General features: G+C 46.1%; 1 protein-coding gene across 2 annotated transcripts in view; it reads left to right on the forward strand.

Moving 5' to 3' along the window:
* The first annotated feature begins 4427 nt into the window (after window positions 1-4427).
* Window positions 4428-24979, forward strand: part of LSP1 (lymphocyte specific protein 1) — a 242879-nt gene continuing 222327 nt past the window's right edge. The window contains exon 1 of one of the 2 annotated variants that reach the window (XM_069223171.1): window positions 4428-4946. In XM_069223171.1, the coding sequence (XP_069079272.1) occupies window positions 4894-4946 (53 nt within the window). In that variant the 5' untranslated portion in view covers window positions 4428-4893. The remainder of the gene's footprint in view (window positions 4947-24979) is intronic. The other variant, XM_069223173.1, reaches the window with a different exon arrangement.

Here is a 24979-nt window from a genome sequence, read left to right on the forward strand (position 1 = left end):
GAGACAGCGCTCACCAGTTTTTCCATTGAGAGCAATGCATCTAAGATGACGCAGAGCTGGTGGGCGTGGTCAGGGGGGTGGGGGTGTTTCAGAGGGCAGTGGGCCACCAGGACTCGTTCCAGGCAGAGGGTGTAGAGCAGAGGATGAGGATTTCTGTTTTATCCGAGTTCAATTTGAGGCAACTATCTTTCATCAAGGCGGCGACTGCTTTCATTCCTTTGTGGAAATTGTTCTTGGCGATGGTTGGGTTGTTGGTGAGGGAGACTATCAGTTGGATGCAGTCGGCGTAGGAGACGATGTTGAGTGCATGGCTTCTGATGATGGTGGCCATTGGGGTCATGTGGAGGTTGAAAAGGGTGGAACTCCGCGAGGATCCTTAGGGGACGCCACAACTGATCTTGGTGGCTTCCAAGATAAAGGGGGGAGTCGGACCTTCTGTTTTCTGCCGGTGAGGAACAAGGAGAGCTATTGCAGTGCTGAGTATCGGATGCCGGCGTCATGGAGACGGGTGTGTAGCGTGTCATGTGAGACTGTTGAAGGTGGCAGAAAGGTCAAAGAGGATGAGGGCGACGGTCTCCTCTCTGTCGCGGAGGATGCGGATGTCGTCTGTGGCAGCGAGGAGGGCGGTCTCGGTGCTATGGTTGCTTATGAATCCTGACTCAGAGAGGTACAGGATGTTGTTGGCTTCCAGGAAGGTGGAGAGTTGTAGTTTGTTGACTGCCTTCTCGATGACTTTGGCCAGAAAGGGGAGCAGGTAGATGGGTCAGTAGTTCTTGAGGTCTGTCAGGTCGGTGGTGGGTTTCTTCAGTGCAGGCTTGATTTTGTGTGTTTCAAACTCTCTGGAAAGGTGGCAGTTTCGAAGGAGCGGTTGATGGTATGCCGGAGTTTGGGTGCAATGATTTTGCTGGCTTTGTTGAAGATGTGGTGAGGGCAGGGGTCGGTGGATGCTCCTGAGTGGATGGTTGCCATGATGTTGTGGGTCTCATTGTCGGTGATGTTGTTCCAGCGGAGGAGGGCGGGGGCCTTGGTGATACTTCGGTCAACGGGCTGGTGGCGAGAGTCGTGGGGGGACCCTGGGTGGTGAAGCTGTCGTAAATGTCTGTGATCTTGCGATAGAAGTAGTTGGTGAGGTTTTCGCAGAGTTTTTGCGACGGGGGGATGTTGGTGGAGTTGGGGTTGGTGAACCCTTTGACTGTGAAAAGTTCCTTGCTGTTGTGGCTGTTTTTATTGATGCATTGTTGCAGGGTGAGTTTTTTGGTGGTCCTAATGAGCTGGTGGTGACGTTTGATGGTGTTTTTGAAAGTTTCGGGATTCGCGGGGGTCTTGTCGGTGTGCCATTTCCTCTCTAGATGTCTGCAGACCTGCTTTGATTCTTTGAGTGCGGGGGTGAACCAGTTTGCTTTCTTGGCTGTGCCTCTGTGCCTTGATGGGGGGCAAGGGTGTTGATGCAGTTGATCGATTCATGGAGGTTGTGTGCAGCAGTGTTGGCGGCAGCTTGGGGAGGTATTGCGTTGAGGCCTGCGGTGAGCTGGGCTTCAGTGACCTTTTTCCAATTTCTGCGGGGAAGTTGGGGAGTGTGGTGGTCGACCAATGGGTTTTTTGAAGGTGAAGTGAATGCAGCGATGGTCGGTCCCTTGGAGTTCAGTGGTGTGGCTGATGGAGATGTGGTTGCTGGTGGAGAAAATGGGGTTCAGCGTGTGACTGGCAGAGTGAGTGGGTGCGGTGACGAGTTGCTTGAGTCCGAGGTTGGCAAGGTTTTCAATCAGAGTGCTGGAGTTGTTGTCATTTGGGTTTTCCCGGTGGAAGTTGAGGTCCCCCACTAGGATGTAGTCCTTGGATGTAAGAGCGTGGGTGGTGGCTAGGTCAGCGACGGTGTCGCAGAATAGGGGGCAGAGGTCCGGCTGCCTGTAGATGAGGGTGCCCCGCAGGGTGGTGTTAGGGTTGGTTCAAATATGGAAGTGGAGGAGTCCCATGTTGGTTGTGGAGTCTTCGGTGCTGGTGGAGAGGCCTAGGGACTCTTTGTGGATGATGTCAATGCCTCCCCGGGGCAGTTTGTGCGGTCTTTACAGATGATCTTGTAGCCGTCTGGGATGGCGATGTCAGGAGCGGAGGAGGGGTTAAGCCATGTTTCTGTGGGGAAGGCAACGTCTGGGGATGTGGAAGCAGACAAGAAGGCAAAAAACAGCCATGATATATTTTACATCTAGTACAATATTTAATTTGATGTGCTTTGCATTGTCTTACTTCATCTGAAATCCTACTCTGGAACAAGACAGAACGGTGCCCCATTCCAGTCCCACAGTTTTTCAGGATTCAGTTGCCCACCTCTTGCTCAGGATTTTAATTGTTCATCAGAATATGAAAGCATGCTGTTGGGCTTACCTCAAGGCCTTAGTGTAGTGACTCCTTATGACAGGAGGAATAACACTGTTACCACCCAATTATTATTTCCTGGGTACTTCTGCTGTTGTACAATGCTTTACGCTTTCCATGTAACTCTGCCTTGTTATGCTATTGAATAGAAAACTGTTAACCTGGTACAAGTGAGAATCGTATTTATACACAAATGGAGAGACAAGGGAGACAGACCAGGCCGTGTTCTCCACATATTAACATAAACAAACAAGAATGGCCAGGTCACTAGTATGAGGAATGCTCCACCTGAGTCAAAAAAGATTTTGGAGAAATCGCCTTACCCACAACTTCTTGTGACATGCTTCATCATAGACGATTTTCCACACTGTGGTAGGTAAATACCACTATGGCAGACTCAACCACTGATGGTAGTTCTTGGATAAATAATTATTGGATAATTGCAGGGATCCAATTACAGATACAAATATCTTGACGTATTCAGAAGGGTTTTCCTTTATTATCGGTACCTCAGACTTGCTGGCTCAATGGAGATTAGCATTTGCATTATCTGTGCCACAACATCACTTTCTCTATGCTAACAGGTTATTTCACCCTTTCTCCTGTTCCTACCTCCTTGTTTTTGTTTTGTTTTTGTCTTCAGTGTATGACAACAGGAGAGTGCTTCCTTGCTCCGACCAGGAAGATTTTGAACGAGCCTAATTTTAGGGTAATTGTATGTTGCACAAGCAAGTAAGTGTATGAAATGTACATCTAAGCATGCTCACGAGTGAAGTGTGCTTAGTAGTGGCTTTGCAGTGATTTTTTTTTTTGCATGTGACTCACTATTTCACCAAGATGGGTTCAACAAGGGGAAACACCCGGAACAACGACTCCCAAACCACGAAGTCGTGGAAAACGAAAGTAAAACAACGGTTTCGTTTTCCACGACGTCCTGGTTTTCGGGCCTTAACCACGCATGTGTGAACCACAGTAATTTTTAGGGGTGGGGGGCTAGGGGGAACTCATGCTGGAACCATGCATGCTGATCACTAATGCCTTTACCAGGAATGCCTTTACAACGAAAAATCGTTGCAAAGGCATTCGTGGTAAAGGCATTAGTGATACCAACGAGTTTGTTGTTCCAAACTCGTTGTTGAGCCATGGGTGCTTAAGCACTCGTGGTTTCAACAAATAACCTTCAACAAGTATTTGAATGGGGTTTTCTGCTGATCATGTCTGAAGAACAGGAAGAATGTACTGCAGTGTCTACAGAGTTTGGATGAGCATTCTACCTCCATGAGCAATAATTCACTCATGTTTTGTGTCCCCCTGTTTTGTAACTTTTATTTTTTTACAGGTTTATCTCTTCCCCTTACCCCCCCATCCCCATGGATTGATTTTTATTTATTTTTTCCCCAAAACCCTTAACTTCCCCACGCTTTGCCTTGTTCCACTCCTCCCTTCAGCTCATCTGTAGATTTTCCCACCTGTCTCAGTCAGGCTTTTTTTAACCAGCCCTCCCCTGTGCTCCCCGCTTCTCTCTGTGTATCTCCCCTCCTCACTGGTATAGACTTCTCTCCCTAACCTCCAAACCAGTATTCAGTTATTACCTCATCCCTTTACATTTGTATTTAGATGTTTATTTATTGGCCTTTTTTTACAGGACTGAGCAGCAGTGATTTACTACTTTGGCACTGCTTGCTCTTTAGTGGGCTTTTGTGTATATTTTATTGCTTCCCTTTAGTTTTGGGTTTGGCCAAGACCTTTTAATTTTACTTAAAAAAAATGTAAAATCCGTGTGAGGGCTCTCTGCCAGAACTCTTCATCCACTGGTCTACTGTTGTCATTTTTAGGGTTGAGTGTGCGAGCGCTCTACCCTGCTGCAATCTCGCTGGGGGCTTTTAACCACACCCACTGCACGCCCATCAGTTTCGTTGGTTCGTGTGCTTGCCTTTTAAAAATCGCTTGGTTTTATTTGTGAAAGGCTACATACGTTATGCCTTTTCCATGGTGTAGCCCTCCTCCAGTGCCACGGCATTGAAATGCGAGACCTATGGACTTTGCCAATGCTTGTTTTATTTGCAACGGGCGAGGCCTTAGGATGGCGAGAAGGAAACACTCTGAAATCAATCAGAGAACTGCTGAAAGATGGTGTTTTGTAATAATCTTTTTGATACTGTCCCGTTAATTTGTCATGAAAAGAGAGTTTGTGACAGTTTTCACGTACATCGAAAAGGGAACCGATGGGGACAGAAACAGCATGATGTAGGCTGCTTGGGCGGTGGTTGTTTTATTTTCACGTCTGCAGCTCAGCAACAAAAGACAACGCAGGCAGGTGCAGAGGCGAAGAGGAAAGGGAACCTCGTGCGAAGCCACACCGCAGCATCCGTTGTTGGGCCAGAGCACTTCTCTTTTTACTTTAACGAGAGGACTCCAGTGAGCGCCACGACTGCTGAGACTGCCAGGCACCGCCCCGCCATTGCAACAGCCCCCGCAAGCTAGAGCCAAGAAAGTGCAGTCGAGGCGCCGAAGCATAAAATGGGCGACAGTGAGGAGAGACCCACTGAGCAGAAGATTAACGAGGAGGAAAGGTGAGAGTCTGCCGCCACACCCCCACCCCTCCCTCCCACGCCCTAACCCCACTCTCCCCGGCAACATCCAGCCCCTCTGTCCCATCGACGCCTACATTATCCTTTGTGCATCCACCTGTAGTGTATTTGCATTTATATCGTGCTTACTAACTTTGACGAGGCGCTGTACCGCTTTACGACACGTTGCTCTGGAAACACAAGGTTGGTGGGTAATCCATTAGTTATTGTTGCGTAGTGTTATTATTTCTGTGCTTTCAATGAAGCAGTCTAGCAATTTACTCCAGTTTCTTTATGTAGTTTGCGTGGTGAGGCGTGACAGTGTATGTGAGTTCGTGGGAGTAATAGGCGAGCAAGAGTAGATTATTTTTAGGCTGCTGGGGTCTGACTTTTAAAGAGGGAGATGTGACCTTAAAATAAGGTGTGAGTAATTTACAATAATAGGCATTAAAGCAAACATGCATGTGACTTAGAGTAAACTGCGCTTAAGTAAAGGAGACATACAGGATGGAAAAGAGGGTGCGGTTTCAGAGAAAAAAGATCATCAACAACTGAAAGTTTTAAGTTGGGGGTCGCTTTTTCATGCAGTGTTTTTTTAGGAATTTTGTGGAGGCGTTTTGAAATAGAATTCAATCTGAGGATGGAAAACTGTAGAAAAACCACTGCTTCAGCAAGGGCAGCTGATCTGCTCAGTGCTGGAAGTGTAAAGTAATGGCTGATCGCAGATGCAGAGAGATAGCAAGAGTGCGCGCAGAGCAAGCGGTAAATTCATATCCACATGAGATTATGTGCAGAGTAAATAATTCAACATTGAGAAGGAGATCCACCTGCTGCCCGCTTCCAACGAGAGTGTTCTGGGTAGGGACCATCCTCTGATTTGGGGTGAACTTGTGTTGAGGGGGTGATGTATAGAACGACTTACCACCCTTTGAGTCGTTGATAAATAAACTGGATGTCCCTCACCGAGACTGTCTACATGACAGAGTTTGCCAAAAAGTGATAGGCAACAAAGTCTGGTTGTCTGCTCGCACTGCAAAGTAACGTGAGGTCTTAAGCAAGCACTAGGAAAAGAAGCATAAATAAATAGATTAAATGTGTGAGGTAGGTAAGAAGGTCTAGATCCAAGTCTGGCCTGCAAGCTGTGCCTGTACACAGCTCTAACCCGCAGTGCCCTTGGCTATTTCAGTACTGGAGCGCACCCACAGCTCTGCCAATGTGTCCTAGGCTGGACCCGCAGCACCCTTACTATGTTAGTAGGTGGATCCACATGAAGCATTACTACAAGTTGTTAACCCTGACCAGGAGCGCCGCTTGCTGTTTTCATACGTGTGCAGGCACACAGAGCTCTGGCACACATAGATAGATTTTTATGAAGGACAATCTGGCAAAGATGGGGATTATTTCCCCTTTGTGTGATGTCCCATTGGCCATTTAACTACTGAAACTAGATGCCATGTTCTGTGTGCACATGAGATAGCAGTATACAGGTCAGGACTGGAGGCACGGTCGGAGGAGTAGTGTGACTTCCACTACTCCCTCGTGAGTAGACAGGGTATTGGTGCCTCCCTACTCACCTGGGTAAGGAATAGGGTCGGTGCATGGTCAACAGGACACCATGTTTGCAGTCCTGGGAGTGTAATTTAAGAAGTCTATGTTAGCCATTGTCTTCCTACAATAGAAGGAGCCACAACCTCAGCTTACCTTTTGTTCTCGGGGCAACTAAAATGGCGCTGGCTGCTCTCTAGCAGAGAACAGTGGGTGGGTTGCCTTAAGAAGGCCCCTTGGGAGGAGAGGAAGATTAGATTACACCACTGGAGCGCATAGTGGAAACCATTCTGATCTATACCACCCTGTTTGGCCGAGGATAGTAAAATGAAGAAGGTAGATGCCGTGTGTAGTCTGGATTGCATTACTCGGAGTAGGCGAAAGCACACCCGGCGCTACCCCTTTGGTGGTGGAAATAAGGATAGATCGCAGATTCCTATTTGGCGCAGAGGGCTGTGGACTACCACACTGTGGCAGGGGGCAGTAAAAGCAATATACTGCTGACGTAGTCACACTGTTGAAAACCTGCATCTTCATACTGGATTAATTACCTAGTGTTAGAAAAACATCTTGTCGCACGGCACTCCAGTACCTCCTGCCCATACTCTGCTAGTGAAAACACCATAAGAAAATGAACATCTTGGCTTACCCTACGTTTGCCTCTAACTCTATTTATAGGAGACCCCACATCACAAAGGAAAGATGCGAGACCACAACTGTATAAAAGTTGGGGTTGACAATAAGGCACCTCAGAAGGGCAATAGGAGGGGAAACGGGAACGCGGGGGGGGGGGGGGGGTGGAAGGGCTGTATACGGCGCTTTAGATTGAGAGGCCTGTCTGGTTGTTCATAGGTGCATTGGAACGCACTTTCGCCTGCAAATTGGAGACTAAAGAAATGCCCTTTGTATTGATAGGAGCGTTTTTGTTTTCACCAGGAAAGATGCCGCCTTAAGCTGCTTAGGACGTTTGCTGGCAGAAAAGAGTTAATAGAAAAGGGGAAATGGCTGGAACAGGACGCACGAGTTCAGCAGAGCTATGTTGCAACTTGCAAAAAGCTTTCACAGTAACACTGTTTTAAGCAGTGAAGTGATGGACTATTTTAGTCAATTAAAATGAAAATAAATTCCAGAGAAGTGGATCCATGACAGCAGGGCTTTGAGAGGACCAGGTCTTGTCGGTGCTCAGCACCAGCAGTCCTAAAGACCAGGTGCACAGACAGGCCCCTGTTGGGCTTTCCATATGTGCTCTCATCCTCAGAGTGAATGACTATCTGGTAACTCGGCAGCAGAACCAGCCTTTGATGCAACTATAAAGAGACTCGTTATAGTTATTTCAGTCTCATCATTTTAGAATTTAAATATTTGCAATATTATATACAACAGAGTAATTGTTACTTATTTTTCTTATGCAACCAACAACCATTGACAAAGCCTATAGTCTGGCTTGCCTTAGGTGTAATGTCAGTTGCATTATATATTTGGATGCAAAATACTAGTCGGGCCACACACTATGCTAAGCACAGGTTTTTAGCTCACGTGTTTAAGCAACTCCCTTAATTACACTGGCCACGGCCGTTGAGAACCCCCCTCCCCAGTTTTTCTATCCCTCTTATGCCTCGATATAACAGGTACTAAATAAACTCAAACCTTAGACGGTTGTAAAACAGATTGAGGGGAAACTTCTTTTCTTCTTTTCCGAGTTAACGCAATGCCACGTGCACCCCGCCTATAAGGTGCAGCTCTGCTACAGACTTGCGCCATTTTGCGGCTTAGCCTGCCTTCTCCCGCCCCGTCCCTCTGGGCCGTTCCATTGGCCAGTGGTGGGCGTGAGTGGTGTTGGAGCGCAAGGGCTTTAGGGTCGTGGGTCCCGAAAGCTCCTGAGGCCCTGCATTTTCTGAAGTTTGTGCGGAAGTCTGTGTCTCTTCCCGCCATGCCGCCTGGACCTGTTCCACGTTGCTTTGTATTATCCCACCTCCCCTGCCCTCGTTTTTTTCATTTTGAGATTCTTTTTATTTTAAAAGGACTCCTTTATTGTTCTCAGCAAACGCTGGCTTCGTCCTGGTGTTGGACTATTATAAAAGATGTCTCTCTTAATGCAGTTATTAACGATATTTTTCTGTTTTATATCGCACTTTTGATAAGTATCTACAGTAAATAGCTAATGAAAATCTCATTTTGAAAGACAACTGCAAAAGAGTTCTGGGCCAATATCAGACATGTAAAAGGGCTTCTTGATCATAGAACTCTTGCTTCTGTTGAAATTAATAAATTATTTCAACAACTCTTTTACGTATATCAGAAAATGGGTAGCCCGGTGGTGGCATTCATAGAATGTCCACTACGGGATTCTTCTGGCAGGTGGTGCGAACCGGGCAGTCTGGAGATGACATTGGTCAATTAGGTCGTGGCGCGGGATTAAGGTGACAGTTTTCTGTCACTGGGGTTTAGTTCCTCTCTAGTGCATGTGGTATCGGTAGGTAGATAGTGGTTAATCATTGTCCCCTCCTTCCCTAGAATTTAAGTTAAACACGTTGGCTTTGCTGTGGTGAGTAGGCAGACTTTAGTTAGTTGTCGCTTAGGACAGGTTGCAGAAAAGAGTGGAGCTCAAGACAGGCTGGAAGGGTTGGGAACTTGTCGGTTACGCATGGCAAAAGGAATGCAGGGAGAGATGGTTGAGTGGAGTTCAAAGGACAGCGAAGGACGGAAGGGAATGAAGAAGAATGAATGTTTGGATGAAGGATGGGGGACTGATTACTGGCAGAAGACAGGCTAAAGGCCGGGGTTTTCGAACAATACATTTGTAAATAAATAAAATTGAGTCGGCATTCCTGTCGTAATAAAGCAGCCATTCGCCCTCAAAGATGGTCTGGTTATTTGCACCTTCCTGCCCAGATCAAGTTAGAGCATGGTAGATACCTGAATGTATTCCTGAAAGTGAAACAGACTTGCTTCTCTTCGGTATATGCAGCATTTTCTCACTGTCATGTAGGTCGTTGAGGCGCCAGTAGTCTGTGATGCCTGCTCGTAGGTGAAGGGCCCTGTTGTGGGCCTGGCTGTCACTTTCACCGTCCCTGCACAGACTCTGTGGCATGAACCTTCATGGTGAGGGTGCGGGAGCTGATGCATGCTTGGCTGCGAAGACCCATGGTGGTGAAGCATGTTCATCAGAGGATATCAGAGAGGGCTCGGGCAACGTCGCTAATAAATTGCTGGATATGGTTCTTACAGGGCCCACGGGAAGTTCTGTAATGGTATTTGTGATACCAGTGACTCTCCAAAATTTTCCATCCTCCATCAAAATATAGCGTGCAATAAAATGTGCCTAAAAATGTGTTCAATCAATTCAAGATAATTTTTCTGAATTATTTTTTCTTTATCTGGCATTCTTTCCAGGGCACTGTAAAATGCAAAGAAAAAGGAGCTTCTTTATTTGTACAAGCTCAATATTAATATTATCATAAAAAATGTGCCTCAGTATTTTAGACTATTGCTATTTAAGTTTTCTTATGTAATAGCTGTGACACCTAGGATAGCTCAGTATGGTGAATCTTGCAGAAACCTTCAAATTCTCGATTTTCGCTGATTGATCTGCTATTGAAAAGACAAGCGCAATTTGGGAATTGTAAATCCTATTTTACTTTGTCTCGCTGTTTTTTTATTTTCCACTGTTCACCTTTCCCATGCCTGTTATTAAAAAAAAAGCCTTAATGATTAGTAGTATGAGATTAGAATAATTTATAATCTGCTAAATATTATACACTGCAAGTCAAATATGCGCATCATTAAAATTGTTATGAGAAGCTCTACCAACCCATCATTTGTACATGCATTTTTTTCATGTTTCACCACATGAAAGCCAAAGCTGCTGGCTTTGTTAATGTTTGTTTTAATAGCTGCAGCAAAGTTGAAAATACAACTTGTTTGACCGTTTTGTCTGCTGGCGTTTAGAGATGGCAGGCTATGGGTATTGTGTGGCACGTGAATTAAGCGATGCAAAAGTTATCTTCCTGAGTCTCAGTGGCTCACTACCATGCCAGCATCCTGAAAACCTAAACATTTGTCTCCCTACTCGCCAATACCTGCCAACAAACGCGTAAGCCTCACTCCATCCAGAGCAATTTCCATTGAAAATTATACCCTATGTGAACTGCTGGAATGTGCCCCATTGGGTGCATGCAAAGGGCACCCATACACATGCTTGCTCCTCTGCACACCCTACTGCTCGAGCAGTGATGGGGCAGGGTGTGTAGCCTGGCACCAAAGGTCAGAGTGGGTGAGGTAGGAGGGGCATGATGTGCCCATATTTTTTTAAATTTAATTAAAATGGTTCCCCTACTTTTTGTGAATGGACAACCGTCCCGGTAAGGTTCATTCTGACAGCTGAATGCTTCAGCTGAAGAGTAAACTCAGGAGTCTTCTGTGCTGTGATCCCAAGGGAGGGACAGACAGCTAAACAACAAATAAGCCTTCCTGTCAGTGTGCCTGCTTGCCTGAAAGAAATGTATATGTGCATAACTGGTAAATCTTCAAAAATACCGCCTGGAAGACAGTATTGGCTTTCATTGATAGAATCACTTGGAGCTTCCTGATGCCACAGATTTAGGGCCTGATTATGACCCTGGCGGACGGCAGAGGCCGTCCGCCAAGGTACCGCCGCAAAATGACCGCACCGCGGTCAAAAGACCGCAGCGGCCATTTAGACATTTCCTCTGGGCCGGCGGGCGCTCTCCAAAAGAGCGCCCGCCGGCCCAGAGGAAATGCCCCTGCAACGAGGACGCCGGCTCAGAATTGAGCCGGCGGAGTTGCAGGGGTGCGACGGGTGCAGTTGCACCCGTCGCGTATTTCAGTGTCTGCTTAGCAGACACTGAAATACTTTGCGGGGCCCTCTTACGGGGGCCCCTGACGTGCCCATGCCATTCGTCAGGGGCCCCCAGGGGCCCCGCGGCACCCCCTACCGCCATCCTGTTCCTGGCGGGCGAACCGCCAGGAACAGGATGGCGGTAGGGGGTGTCAGAATCCCCCATGGCGGCGCAGCAAGCTGCGCCGCCATGGGGGATTCTAAGGGCAGCGGTAAACCGGCGGGAGACCGCCGGTTTGCCTCTTCTGAACGCGGCCGAACCGCCGCGGTCAGAATGCCCTGCGGGGTACCGCCGGCCTATCGGCGGTGCTCCCGCCGACCCTGGCCCCGGCGGTCTTAGACCGCCGGGGTCAGAATGACCCCCTTAGTCTTTTTGAGTGGTATTGCAAGGATGTCATCAGCTGAGCTGTGAAGTGTGAGCTTTTAATGGGCAGTTGTTCAAAAAAATAGCACTACGCAATTGAGTGTTACTAAAATCTATATTTTGGAAGTACTGTTTTTTTTTTGTTTTGTTTTTTACCTTAGACCTTTTAACACATTTTGCAGTAGCCCATCTTATACTGTGTGAAATGCAAGATTAAATGAGGACATATGTTCTCAATGCTTTCTGTCACAAGCTGGGACAAAACTCAGTACTCTCCATTGCATCAACCAGGGTTCAGTTCTATGGCTGTCTGGTCACACACACAGACCTCTGCAGTGCATTAACTAATAGATGTCTCATATTGTACGTTAGTGCATTTTCTACTCTTTTCCTTGACTTATAATTCTATTTCGTTTATGCTGTGTGATATTATAAGTGTAGTTGCCTAAAAGTGAAAGACTAAAAAAAAAGTTACACAATATTTTGTTTTTTAACCTGCGTCTGTGAAGGGGGCCCATGCGAAAGTGAACCTTTTCTCTATTTGACTTATGTTTATTCTATTTTTCTATGTAAACCTCTTTCACTCTCTGCCTTTCCCTACCTCTGATTTTGTCTAGGTTATGCCATCTTAAGGATTTTTCATGACCTGGGCAAGACCTATTTCCCCAGTTTTTGTGTGGCTTTGTTAAAGATTAGCATAATTTAGTATTGATAGTCATCATGCGGAGTTAAATTAGCAGGAAATGGATAATACATTTCAAGGTTGTTCTGTACAGGCCCCCTCAAAAAAAATGTTTTGCCCAAGTCCTAAAAATACTTAAAATGACACTGTATTTCCCCAATACAGAGGTCTGCAATGGGAAAGAAAGGCCCCGCGTTCTCGAGGGGATGGCTGAAAGGCATTACCTTCGGTTGTTCCTGAGGTGCCTTTCTCCAAGGCCCGCCGTTACTGCCGCGATTCTGTTCAGGTGCTTCGCATGCAGGGATGCTGCTGCGCCCGTCTCCTTCGAGGTCATGTGCTAGCCACTTAGGAGGATGCCTGAGTTTCAGTAATGGATTTTGAACCTACTTCAAGGGCCCTTGCTGTAAAAAAGTGGGCCTTTCTGAGTGCCCAGAACAGAAAGTGCACTTTGCAGCTGCTATTTAGTACATCTTTAACAAACCATGCAAAACCGCAAAATCTGCTCGGAGAGCCTCTGTCCTCCTACAGCTTGACGGCCCCATTCTCAACGTGTGCGCACCGCACCACCTAATGGCGGGATCCAGAAACTGCTTTTCAGAGCTGCCAAAGTGTGACGTACCGACAAACTTGTAGAATGCACTCAATGTTCACGTCCCTTCCGGTGAAAGTAGTCACCTTCTCTAGTTCCCTTTGTCCCTCCCCCATTTGTGTGGACAGGAAACTGTTTCTTACAGGTTCAGTGTTAAGTTGTTGTGAAGCCACAAACACGCCTTTTCTTTGAATTTGTACTATATTTCATCTTTTTTTTTCTAGCTCATATAGTTTATGCTTCAGAGCTCCAGGTCTGAGCTTGCTGCATGCACAACCTGTCTCGAACAGATCTGCCAACTCACACAGTGCTATCTCGTGTCCCATGATATCTGCTCTCTTCTAATGATCCTGGTGCAAACCAAGTTCCCAATATGCCATTGATGTAACCCGTCCGCCAAAATCTAAACCAGGCCCTAAATGTGGTCTGTTTGCTGGTCTAACTGTTGAAGTCAACTAACCCATAAAGTGCTGAAATCTAGTTCAGGCGGTTAGACTATTGTGACAATATTCAATGTGTAGTAAAAAACCCCAAGTAATTTGTAATTTTAATAAAAAACAATGAAGTACGTATATTTTCAAGTAATCTATAATTTTAATTAAAAACAATTGAGTACACATATTTCCAAAATAAATGCTATCACAAGCATAACAAATGAAACAAAAATATTCAGAAGTTGGTAACAAATACCTCCTCTAACATCATGCATTGCCCCCCAGGCCTCATGACGCACACTGGATTTCCAGCTATTCTGGCGGGGCAGTAGCACTGAACTAGATCTGCCCCTTTCAAATATAGTTTGCAAGAGTGAGGGTGGAGTGCATGTATGCCCCCTTAACGTGTAAATGTTCTTGTCCATTCGCAGCCATGGCTTCATAGGCATCCAGGACTGCCACAAGGGTCGTTAGAGGAGAAGGTATGCCTTGGTCCTCGCGCTTTCCAGGGCCATGCTCTCAAACATCAAAATGCATTTATAAATTTGTAAATGAAAGAAAACCTGTACTATTCATTTAAAATGAAACCGCTTACATGACCATACCACTGGACTGCACCAGATACAGTGTTTTTTTTTTGTTCTTCAATGAACTACATTTATTGTAATAGGTAGAAACAGGTGCTTATTGTATCAGACAGAAATGAAAGGAGCATCAAGTTAGCCCTTCATTGGCCTCATGCTTAGTTTTTGTCCCAGGCCTCAGAAAAACTTCTGACAAGCCTGCATGTAATCAAAAGATTAGATGTTCTGAGTCTAGGATGGAAGCCCACCAAGCGGTCACAGGACACAAGAAGGCAGTTCCCCATGAGGGAACCGCCCTTGATGGGGATGGGTTAAAAACGTCAAGGAAGAGGCAGTGACTGGTTGTTCACACATATACAAGTCCAGGAAGGGTCACTGCTTTCTGAAAAATGGCTTTGTACCGGGTCATCCACAGTTGCAACACATTATCAAGACACTTCCAGACACCTCCTAAGTTCTTCCACTAAAATGTGGTTGTTCCCTCCATTTGTTCAGGAGGTACGTGCATGAATCCAGGGTGCCCCCTCCAGCATGAACAATGAGGTGCCTTTCCTTGCTACTACTTTCAATACAACCTGCACCACATGGTATGATCTCAGAGATGTGCTGATCATGTTTCTCCTTCAGATCTACATTAGGCAGCAATGGAATACACTAATGCTACCAGAAACTGAAAAACTTGATTAGCCAAAGTAGAAAGATGCCTCATTTGTGACCGTTCATGACCTTGACATCTTCTCGACACCTTGTTCAGCACAATCGCATTTTATTAAAGCTTTCACATTAGAGCTCACCTATAGCAATACACTAAACCCACACACCATTCCATGAACAACTGCTGTTCCAGCATGGCATAAACACACTGCAGTCCTTCAGTTTGAGCACCACCTAGTCCCTCACATCCTCTATACTATCCGAGCCCTCTCTGTAGGAAAGTACCATCTTGCCTGGCATGTTACCCCCATTTTTCACTGTATATATGTTGTTTTAGTTGTATGTGTCACTGGGACCCTGGTAACCCAGGGCCCCAGTGCTCATAAGTGTGCCTGAATGTGTTACCTGTGTAGTGACTAACTGTCTCACTGAGGCTCTGCTAATCAGAACCTCAGTGGTTATGCTCTCTCATTTCTTTCCAAATTGTCACTAACAGGCTAGTGACCATTTTTACCAATTACATTGGCTTACTGGAACACCCTTATAATTCCCTAGTATATGGTACTGAGGTACCCAGGGTATTGGGGTTCCAGGAGATCCCTATGGGCTGCAGCATTTCTTTTGCCACCCATAGGGAGCTCTGACAATTCTTACACAGGCCTGCCACTGCAGCCTGAGTGAAATAACGTCCACGTTATTTCACAGCCATTTTACACTGCACTTAAGTAACTTATAAGTCACCTATATGTCTAACCTTTACCTGGTAAAGGTTAGGTGCAAAGTTACTTAGTGTGAGGGCACCCTGGCACTAGCCAAGGTGCCCCCACATTGTTCAGAGCCAATTCCCTGAACTTTGTGAGTGCGGGGACACCATTACACGCGTGCACTACATATAGGTCACTACCTATATGTAGCTTCACAATGGTAACTCCGAATATGGCCATGTAACATGTCTATGATCATGGAATTGCCCCCTCTATACCATCCTGGCATAGTTGGCACAATCCCATGATCCCAGTGGTCTGTAGCACAGACCCTGGTACTGCCAAACTGCCCTTCCTGGGGTTTCACTGCAGCTGCTGCTGCTGCCAACCCCTCAGACAGGCATCTGCCCTCCTGGGGTCCAGCCAGGCCTGGCCCAGGATGGCAGAACAAAGGACTTCCTCTGAGAGAGGGTGTTACACCCTCTCCCTTTGGAAAATGGTGTGAAGGCAGGGGAGGAGTAGCCTCCCCCAGCCTCTGGAAATGCTTTCTTGGGCACAGATGTGCCCAATTCTGCATAAGCCAGTCTACACCGGTTCAGGGGACCCCTTAGCCCTGCTCTGGCGCGAAACTGGACAAAGGAAAGGGGAGTGACCACTCCCCTGACCTGCACCTCCCTTGGGAGGTGTCCAGAGCTCCTCCAGTGTGCTCCAGACCTCTGCCATCTTGGAAACAGAGGTGCTGCTGGCACACTGGACTGCTCTGAGTGGCCAGTGCCACCAGGTGACGTCAGAGACTCCTTCTGATAGGCTCCTTCAGGTGTTAGTAGCCTATCCTCTCTCCTAGGTAGCCAAACCCTCTTTTCTGGCTATTTAGGGTCTCTGTCTCTGGGGAAACTTTAGATAACGAATGCAAGAGCTCATCCGAGTTCCTCTGCATCTCTCTCTTCACCTTCTGCCAAGGAATCGACTGCTGACCGCGCTGGAAGCCTGCAAACCTGCAACATAGTAGCAAAGACGACTACTGCAACTCTGTAACGCTGATCCTGCCGCCTTCTCGACTGTTTTCCTGCTTGTGCATGCTGTGGGGGTAGTCTGCCTCCTCTCTGCACCAGAAGCTCCGAAGAAATCTCCCGTGGGTCGACGGAATCTTCCCCCTGCAACCGCAGGCACCAAAAAGCTGCATTACCGGTCCCTTGGGTCTCCTCTCAGCACGACGAGCGAGGTCCCTCGAATCCAGCGACTCTGTCCAAGTGACCCCCACAGTCCAGTGACTCTTCAGTCCAAGTTTGGTGGAGGTAAGTCCTTGCCTCACCTCGCTGGGCTGCATTGCTGGGAACCACGACTTTTGCAGCTACTCCGGCCCCTGTGCGCTTCCGGCGGAAATCCTTTGTGCACAGCCAAGCCTGGGTCCACGGCACTCTAACCTGCATTGCACGACTTTCTAAGTTGGTCTCCGGCGACGTGGGACTCCTTTGTGTAACTTCGGGTGAGCACCGTTTCACGCATCCTCGTAGTGCCTGTTTCTGGCACTTCTCCGGGTGCTACCTGCTGCTGAGAGGGCTCCTTGTCTTGCTCGACGTCCCCTCTCTCTCCTGGTCCAATTTGCGACCTCCTGGTCCCTCCAGGGCCACAGCAGCGTCCAAAAACGCTAACCGCATGATTTGCAGCTAGCAAGGCTTGTTGGCGTTCTTCCGGCGGGAAAACACTTCTGCACGACTCTCCACGGCGAGAGGGATCCGTCCACCAAAGGGGAAGTCTCTAGCCCTTTTTGTTCCTGCAGAAACCTCAGCTTCTTCTGTCCAGTAGAAGCTTCTTTGCATCCACAGCTGGCATTTCCTGGGCATATGCCCAGCTCCGACTTGCTTGTGACTTTTGGACTTGGTCCCCTTGTTCCACAGGTACCCTAGATTGGAAATCCACAGTTGTTGCATTGTTGGTTTGTGTCTTTCCTGCATTATTCCTCTAACACGACTTCTTTGTCCTTAGGGGAACTTTAGTGCACTTTGCACTCACTTTTCAGGGTCTTGGGGAGGGTTATTTTTCTAACTCTCACTATTTTCTAATAGTCCCAGCGACCCTCTACAAGGTCACATAGGTTTGGGGTCCATTCGTGGTTCGCATTCCACTTTTGGAGTATACGGTTTGTGTTGCCCCTATCCCTATGTTTTCCCATTGCATCCTATTGTAACTTTACATTGTTTGCACTGTTTTCTAAGACTTTACTGCATATTTTTGCTATTGTGTATATATATCTTGTGTATATTTCCTATCCTCTCACTGAGGGTACACTCTAAGATACTTTGGCATATTGTCATAAAAATAAAGTACCTTTATTTTTAGTATAACTGTGTATTGTGTTTTCTTATGATATTGTGCATATGACACTAAGTGGTACTGTAGTAGCTTCACACGTCTCCTAGTTCAGCCTAAGCTGCTCTGCTAAACTACCATTATCTATCAGCCTAAGCTGCTAGACACCCTATACACTAATAAGGGATAACTGGGCCTGGTGCAAGGTGCAAGTACCCCTTGGTACTCACTACAAGCCAGTCCAGCCTCCTACACTCTCCTTCTGAACGGAACCCCCACTCTACACTCATTTCCAACCCCGCACTGCACAGTCCTTTTTAGGTCGAGCATAGCAGTGTGCCAGCACTGCTTTTCCGACGTGTTGGTAGGCATCTGGGCTTTTAACAACACCCACCTCACGCCCATCACTATGACTCGTTTGTGGGCTTGCCCTTCAAAAATCCTTTGACATTGGTAAATGGTTTACGTTTGTCCCTCCTTAGGGAGGGTTTGTTACGCCTTGGCCATCGTCCCTGTTACATGGCTAATTGCGCTTTTGCCAATAAATTTGAGCGCAAGCAAACTTCTTTTTCTTTTTGTGTCTTTCCTTATCGCTGATGCTCCTGGCATCCGTGGTGCTGTGATTCGGCTCGCTTATGTGAAACAGTTTTACATTTCATTTTCAATTTATGTGGCAAGAAAAGTCCGGTTAGGAGTTTACAACGCTAATAGCTCTACCTCGAGCAAATGCGAGACCCATAGCATTGCAAATGCTTGTTTTTCCTTCTCTGCACCCATGTGCAGTGCTGTAATACCACTTGCCTCTGATGTTTTGTATTATTATCTACGATTGGCTCTTTATAGAGTGTTATGTTGTTGTGGCATCATGGCACTGTACCAGAGTAACTTGTTAAACTGCAGAGCCTAATTGGAAAGTGAGAATGAAAATGTTTTTAGAAGTATGTTAAATTGCAGCGTATTTGTTTCTGCTCATAGACTGAGAGCAACAGAGTCCCAAATCTTAGAAGTGGCAATCAAGAAGGTTGTATGCCTAAAGGTGACTGTGCAGGTTCATGTGACAGAAACTAGACATAGCTGAGTTAAGCAAAGTGTGTGAATAGGAGTATTCCAATTGAACTTCTTGGCAAAGAAGTCAGGGAATGTGTGTATGGCTCTGTGTACTATTACCATAGCTTTGAAGTCTGCTTTTGTTGGGTACCAATGAGTTTGTTTCAATATATGCGGACTGTGTGAATGCTTTGGCATAGTAGTGGCAGCATTTTGCATCATTTGGAGGTGGTGTGTAAGAGCTTCAGTGATGGCAAGATATTACATTGCAATACTTTAATCTAGATTGAATTCACATATAGATTGCCATCATACAAACGTGGCTGTCAATGAACTATAATAAAGTCTTTAAAATTTTAAGTTTCCAAAACCAGACTTTTGATACTTTGGCAGACTTTCTCTTTAAAGCTAAAGTAGGGTTAATGTGCATGCCCACCAGGTAAACAGAAGCTGAGGGGGCGGGTCTAAGACCCATTGTAGGAGGCCAGATTAGAGAGTCAACCACCAATGGTCTTTGGGGAGAGAAAAAGAGTTCAGTTTTAGATGGGTTACATTTCATAAAATTAAAGGCCATTTACCAAAGGGTGATAGATAGGCCTTCCATCATAGATGACTGATCACAGCTTGGGGGTCCGGTGGGTTAGTGAGATTGAAGTTCACCTGAGTCATCTGTCTGGTATAAAAGTTCTGCCCCCCTGACAATGGAATAAAATATGTCTCAGAATCGGTGACAAAATGGAGTGGACCCCACAAGTGAGGATACTAAGTTCTCCTCAAGAAGGTAGGAGTGGTATAATTTACTTATGATCTTTCAAGAAAGAGTTAATCTATTTGAGAACTACTACTCTTGAGACTCCTGCCAACTTCTGAGAGCCTGGAGGTAAGCATGGGATCGTTGATGGTGTGTAAGGCAGCAGCGAGATCAAGCCGCAATAGTGATCCAGCACTGATTTTGTTTTGTTGCTTAGATATAAAGTTATGTTTTTGTAAAAGGATGGTATAGTCCACTGTTTCCACCAAAGAGTCATTGAAACTTTTCAAAATGTTCTCGTTGTTGGAATTTAAAAGCACTTCATAATGTGTTGGACATCTGATACGCTATTGAGCTAGTGTGTGTATCTATGTATATCGGTGCCAAAGTTAATAGCAAACATCAAAAAAATCACACTCTCGCTGATTTATTATATATATATATATATATATATATATATATATATATATATATATATAAGCTCTGACTTATGGTTCTAGCTGTACCACGTAAAAAGTTCGTCAGTTATGGTCGTCACTGCAGACAAGGCATGCCACGACTTGTAGCATTTGACTGCTTTATTTATTTATTTTGCTGAACTTCATTGGCTTATTTGCTTCTTTCTGTATGACCTAACAAGTAACAACCCCGGCTGCGATGGGGTTAACCCGCTGCGAGAGGTTATACCACGGATAGGGTGAACATTTTAATGTGAAATACCGGAACGTTTCATAAAAATAGAAAAAAGGACTACAATTTTACTTCAACCAAGCGAGCAGAATTACAGCTCTCATTAGCTCAGAAATGCAGCAGAGGCACTAAGAACATAACTAAATAGCATTTTTTAAAGCCACTATCATTCTTGTTAATGAAATTGCTTTCTTATAACAACTCCTAACTACCCCGCTTTGGAAAACATAAAGAGACACCTCCCACCGTTTTCAGTCAACCCTCTCAAAAAACCGGGACATGAGCTAAATTTCAGGAAATCTGCCGGGACTGCTGGTGAAAAACCGGGCCTGTCCCGGCAAATCCGGGACGTCTGGTACCCTAACCGTGGAGGAAGAAGAAGAGACGAAGAATGTGCATACTTTACAGCACCTTAGCACAGGGTATACTTTTTTTGTTAGCTAACAAATTTCACATGACACGCTTTTATAACTAAAAGGAATCTTTACCGAAGCTGCCATTGGCAACAAAGTGCGTTTGTTTTATACTTAGGGCTATATTTGCTCGCTTCTCTTGCTATTCACTTTGTAAATGTTTTTGCACTTTGGCACAATTTGTGCGTATAAACTCAGAAACCGACTTCCTTGGTGACAGTACTAGCAGCATGCCTCAGTACATCCCGAGCCTCTTGGCCGCTGGCTTCCGCTTCCGTGCACTAGGGCGAGCCTGCACGCGGCCACGGAGTCTCACAGTTCAGATGCATTGGCTGGAGGGGGACTTCGTGCCTCACTACCGGTCCTCTGCCCCCCATCTAATGTTTCTTCTCGCACTTGGCTGCGGTAAGCATTCCTCAGGACAGGTGTCTTGCAGGGGGCGGGGGGATGAGGGGCAGGGGTGTGATCCCTTGGTCCGCTTCAGAAATAGCAAGTGCCCATTTTCCTCCCCCTTGAAGTCATGACGAAGCAGGGCGTATTTTTAGCGTCGTGCGCTCCGATCTCCAAGGAACTGCTCGCCACCGTTTTCCCATCTCGTGAGGACATTGTCGACACAGTAGTCAGAACCACTATTTAACCTTTTCTGCCTATTTCAGTTGCATTACAGATTACGGCTAACCGGTGTACAACTTTGCGTCTGATAAAAAATAAAATAAAAAAAACTGAGCAGATATTTGCCTGAGTGAAAAATGTTGAAGGTGGGTTGGAAAATTGCGTGCTCAAGCTGGTTGGCTCAGTATTTGGGTTCATACCATGGAGTCTGTTAAAGGGGCTACTTGTTTTTCTAGTTGCAATGGTGGGATGAAGAATCTATCTCACGGTCATGCCATGCCCACCGGTGGATGGAGACGACTTGGTTGTGAATTAACTTAGACAAAACTGAAGTTCTTTTCCTGGGGCATGTTAACGACACCCCCTTCCTATAATTTGTCTAGTCGAATTGGGTTCTCTCCCAGTGCCTGTGGATAACGTTTGAAGATTAAAGTACCCTTTTATAGTGAACCATCATTCATCCCCCAAAAAAGGTCTCCAAATCCTCATTCCACCATCTCTGCATGTTAAATGTGGGGGACCTGTCTTTTCGACATAGCTACCCGAAAATCTACCTAAGCTTCACATTGGTAGTGACCTGTTTGGACTATTTTAAAAGTTGTTTCGGTGTGGGGCACCAGGAGTCATTTTTGCGGGCCGGCACTTATTTTTCTGCCTCAAGCATTTACTGCAAGCAAAAGACGCATATGGGAAAGCCGAGGAAGAGAAAGACGGAAAAGCCTCAGAAAGGGAGAAAGCTGCAAGAGCGGGTTGAAAGGGCTGTAAACAGATTAAAGAGGCCCGAGTTCGCTTCAGGATTATGCTGCCTCACTATTCTGTGCTGGCACATTTAATTGCAGCAGCCACGTGTTTCAGAGGAGAGCCATGGGCAACGGCACGTTTTTATTTACAAATTAAGCACTGTCTAAGCTTATACACTGGCCATGAAGAAGTGGGCGTTTCAGTACTTGAGACGCTGCCAGGCTCTTGTTTGATTTGAATAGACAAGACTACATCATACCTGCACTGAAATCTATTTGTGGTTCCGGTATAGGAAATGGTGGGTACAAGAGTCTTTGCACAGTGCCTAAGGTACTCCACAGTCATGCACCCAGCTACCTCACAAAACTCTTCACTCAGCACATTCTGTCCAGAAACCCCTGTTCGCAAGAGACTCTTGTCAACTTAGATGACCAGGTACAAAAAATATAGTGGCCAATCCGTCCGTGTGGGATCCCCCTGTTGAATATCCTACCCTTGTTTTTTTGTATTAGGGCGGGGGTTAACAGTTCCTCCTCACTCCTTTCTTCAGACAGTCATAGCCATTTTGGGCAGATGCCCAAAACTGGCACAATTTTCCTCAGGTAAACATTTGTACTTTTTAAAGATTTAGGGCCTGATTTACAGTTAGGAGGATGGGTTATTCCATCACAAACGTGACGGATATCCTGTCTGCCGTATTACGATCTCTGTAGGATATAATGGAATTGCAATACGGTGGACAGGATATCTGTCAGGTGTGGCAGAGTTACCCCCTCTGCCAAACTCTAAATCAGGCCCTTAGTGATTTTAGGAACCTCTCTTGGCAGGTATCCTTATTACTCCATTCGGTTGAAGTACCACTGACTATAGGCTGCCATGTTTTCAAAAAGCACAGCCCTGCAACCTGCCACCATCCGTATGTTTTGAGACTGTCAGCATTCTGATGCCGCTGTTGCGTGGGTAACAGTGCGTTATAAAAACATTACAAAAATATATAGACCATACAACAGGGAAAATATAGAGATGGGGACACATAAGAAGATTGTAGGAAAGTGTTCTCACTTATTTAGAGATTGTGTTATGTGAGGATTGAGAGTACACAAAGAGTCCAGCAATCAGAGTGGGGACAGAAAACTACAGGACAGAGCATGTTTTTGATGAAATTTTTATGGGCAAACGGGGTCATTTATGATGTGCAGGTCTAAAATATCGTTGCACTACAAGGAATGAAATAACTCCGCAAAGACCTGTGGCTAATCTGTACATGATGATCAAAGACTTGACATAGGTGGCCAAGTGTGAAACCTGTGATTACTTCTCACTCACTTTAATGTGAAATGCTGTGCTACAGTGAAACTCCAGTACTGAGAGCTGTGTCATTTGAGTCAGATGAAGACCAGCCTGTCCAAAAAACGGATGTTCGTCTCTGACGATATTGTAATAATAATGTATAGTTGTTTTTAATTTTGGCAAACGCACCAGTTGTAAGAATTACACTGGTCTGTTTCCCAATCTAAAATCCCTTGTGCCAGAGTACTTTTTCACTGAAAAATGCTGCCTATTATACAATGTTAATTTCCTACAGTGCTGTTGTTGCCTGCATCACAGCTCCAAATCGCTCATTCTCGCTGTACATGGATACATTCTTGCTCATCCTCCTGTGGGATGTGCAGTTTAAGCCAAGAAGCAGTCTGTGCATTATCCCCAGTCGCACTCTATGCTTCTGGGATGCGGCATCTGCCACTGGACACTGTACTGCAGATAGGTCTTTTAGACTAGAACGAAACACAGTACTTCAGCGCAGGGCTCCACCGTGGGACACAGGACTGCAAATGAAACTTAGGGCCTGATTTAGATCTTGGCAAAGGAGTTACTCCGTCAGAACGGTGATGGATATCCCGCCTGCTGAAACATAAATCCCATAGGATATAAGGGGATTTATATTTCAGTGGATGGGAAATCTGTAATTGTTGTGACAGAGTAACTCATCCGCCAATATCTAAATGCAGGCCCTAAGTCTTTTTGTCATTTAACTACATCATTTGCAGTGTGTCCTTAGGGATCGGCCTTATGGCGGACCTTCTTTATCATCTATTTATTACTGTTGGCACAAATCCTTAGCAGTTATACTGTAGACTTTCCACACACCGAAGAGCCCAGAAGGACTTTTAAAAGTTGTGAATGGCATGACCTGCCTTGTGCACATAGAGGCTGAATGAATGTCAATCTCCTATGGTTATTCCAAGCTGAGGCTCCGCTCCACAGGCCTGTGGGTCTCTGTCCCCTAACATTCTTGTGGTTGCCTTCAAAGGATTCCACCTTGGTCTCCCAGCCCTAAGTGCATAATCTGAGAGTTCATTCCTTTCACTGCCTTTGAATTGAAGCTGATCAATTCATCTGGCAACCTTTAAAATGTGTCAGCTATGTTGCAAGTCATCGCTCTTGTCATGTCTCATCCAGAAAACGGAAGAATCAGTGGTGGACCCAAAAGCCAGCCGCCTACCCTGTCTTCATTCCAGATAACTGGATGTCCACACTGACTGTAAGTAAACCATACATTGACTATGCCCCCGACTGCCTTACTAGAGCACCCAGTTCTGTCAGCTGACCATACACTGAAGGTCTACCTCCAAAAGGTGCTGACTGATGCTTGCTGCAGGCAGCCATTGCGGTAAAGAGCCCTTCATTAACCGACTTGTTGCTCCCAAACACCGTGCTAGCCCACCTCTGCTTCGAACCGGATCCTTTGATGTCACAAGGGTAAAGGCCCATCTGTGCGGCTCAATTAATATATGAAGCCTAAATCACTAAATACATACGTATAGTGGCGTAACAAAGCCCCCCGCAGCCCCTGTGGTGCAGGAGCCCCCCGAGTTGCCGGGGTCCTGAATGGGGCCAGGTGGGAGGGGACCTCTCCGGGTACTGTGCAGGGGGCCCCCTTCAGTTTAGTTACGTCACTGCATATGTATCCCCTCGGCGCAACTCTCAACACGTCTCTCTTTAGTCTTAATCTGGACACATTCTCGGTGCTCCAGGCCGGTACTCTGACGAGCAATAA

Source organism: Pleurodeles waltl, chromosome 3_1, assembly GCF_031143425.1.
Source record: "Pleurodeles waltl isolate 20211129_DDA chromosome 3_1, aPleWal1.hap1.20221129, whole genome shotgun sequence".
In the NCBI taxonomy this organism is placed as follows: domain Eukaryota; kingdom Metazoa; phylum Chordata; class Amphibia; order Caudata; family Salamandridae; genus Pleurodeles; species Pleurodeles waltl.